The sequence below is a fragment of the Nematolebias whitei genome, chromosome 24 (genome assembly GCF_014905685.2).
Source record: "Nematolebias whitei isolate Nwh7 chromosome 24, NemWhi1, whole genome shotgun sequence".
Lineage (NCBI taxonomy): Eukaryota > Metazoa > Chordata > Actinopteri > Cyprinodontiformes > Rivulidae > Nematolebias > Nematolebias whitei.
In genome coordinates, this window is record NC_056521.1 from 198,804 (window position 1) to 200,450 (window position 1,647).

The 1,647-nt window shown below is 40.0% G+C and overlaps 1 protein-coding gene across 1 annotated transcript in view; it reads left to right on the plus strand.

Annotated features, from left to right (window-relative positions):
- Positions 1-1,647, plus strand: part of LOC119429155 (DDRGK domain-containing protein 1) — a gene marked incomplete in the record, with an annotated part of 5,450 nt that overhangs the window by 1,288 nt on the left and 2,515 nt on the right. The window contains 1 exon segment of the mRNA XM_037696834.1: positions 1,451-1,569. Within this exon segment, the coding sequence (XP_037552762.1) occupies positions 1,451-1,569 (119 nt within the window).

Sequence of the window (1,647 nt, forward strand, 5' to 3'; positions counted from 1 at the left end):
ATGTTGCTGCTGATCAGTTTCATGTTGCTGCTGATCAGTTTCATGTTGCTGCTGATCTGTTTCATGTTGCTGCTGATCTGTTTCATGTTGCTGCTGATCTGTGTCATGTTGCTGTGTTCATTCGTGCTCATCTGTTCACACAGACTCATGTCCGTGCTGCTGTTCTGCGTATTGTGTTTAATGTTTTTATGCTATTACTGCTTATCATATTTTTAGTTTATGTTTTTCTTAGTTCATATCTTAGATCTTATTACTGTTTTTCTTTTACATTTTATTGTTGGATGTAACTGGGACCCTGTGAACATAATTTTGATCATCCACCACATGTACCACATGTGGTGCGAATGACAAAGAATATCTGCATCTGTATAATACTTTCTGATTCATATATCCATTATTATCATTTTCATTATTTTTAAATCAATTTATTTTTCATTTTCTTATTTGATCAGTTTCTTATTGTTAATATATCTATTATAGCTGTTAGCAGCACCTTTCTTTGTTTCATGCATTCATTCAAAAACAGTATGTAGCTTGAATTAACCACCTGTTTCTTCTTTCTAGTGAAGAGAAAGAGAAAAGAGTCCAGTAAAGAAAAGTCTTATTTCATCACTGAATGAACATGAAGAACTGAAGCGGACACAGCAGGAACAACACTTGTGTCTTCTTCTGGATGAAGCCCGTGAGACAAGGGACACACAGATACACAGTCATTAGTTGGACGCAGTAGTTTTTATTTTTCTACATTTTTCACTTCTTACTTTTCATATTAAACAATTTTTTTCTTAAGTGGTGTCCTTGAACATTAAATTTCCTAAACAAATTTTACAATGTTAAGTTCATATAGTGTTTGTTTAAATTCATACTGGAAGTTGAGAAGAATTTCCAGTTGCATTTGATCTGATCTGACCTGACCTGATCTGATCTGATCTGACCTGATCTGACCTGACCTGACCTGATCCGCACCGTGACAGTGGAAAAGGGACACAGTCCAGATGGCGCCCGTGTCTGTGTTTTCTAAAAATAAGTCTGATTTGAATCCACATAACCAGCAGAGTGTTTCTACATTTACCAAAATAAAACACCAAAAGATTCAAAGCAGCGTTAAATATGTGTCAGAATAAAAGTTTGCTTTTATAAACTCTTTAGGCTTTTATTTTGTAAACTTGTGAACTCCTCTGGATCTGGACTAACTGATGTGGACTCTGACTTTCCAGAACACCGTGCTCGTTGATGATGATGATGATGATATCCATGGAGTGTGAAGGACTCCTCCGTGGTCCAGGAGATATTTTACTAACAGAGCCAGCTCTTTGTGTTGGCTGCTTTGATAACTGAGGTCCACCACTGATGAAGTGTGGACCAGACCTGGACTGGGGGAGGAGCAGGACAGGTTCTCAGTCTTCAGGGCGTCCTCTGGAGTCCTCTGCAGTAAAACTGTGTCTTACAGATGAGGAGGAGCCTGTGGAGGACGAAGAGGAGGAGCAGAACCTCCAACCTGCTGCCAGAGTTGGAGCCAAGAAGCAGAAGAAGCTGGAGGAGAAACAGGCCAAGAAGGCCCAGAGAGAGGTGGGGACATCTGTCCTCTGTCCCTCCTACACCTCTGTCCCTCCTACACCTTTGTCCTCTGTCCCTCCTACACCTTTG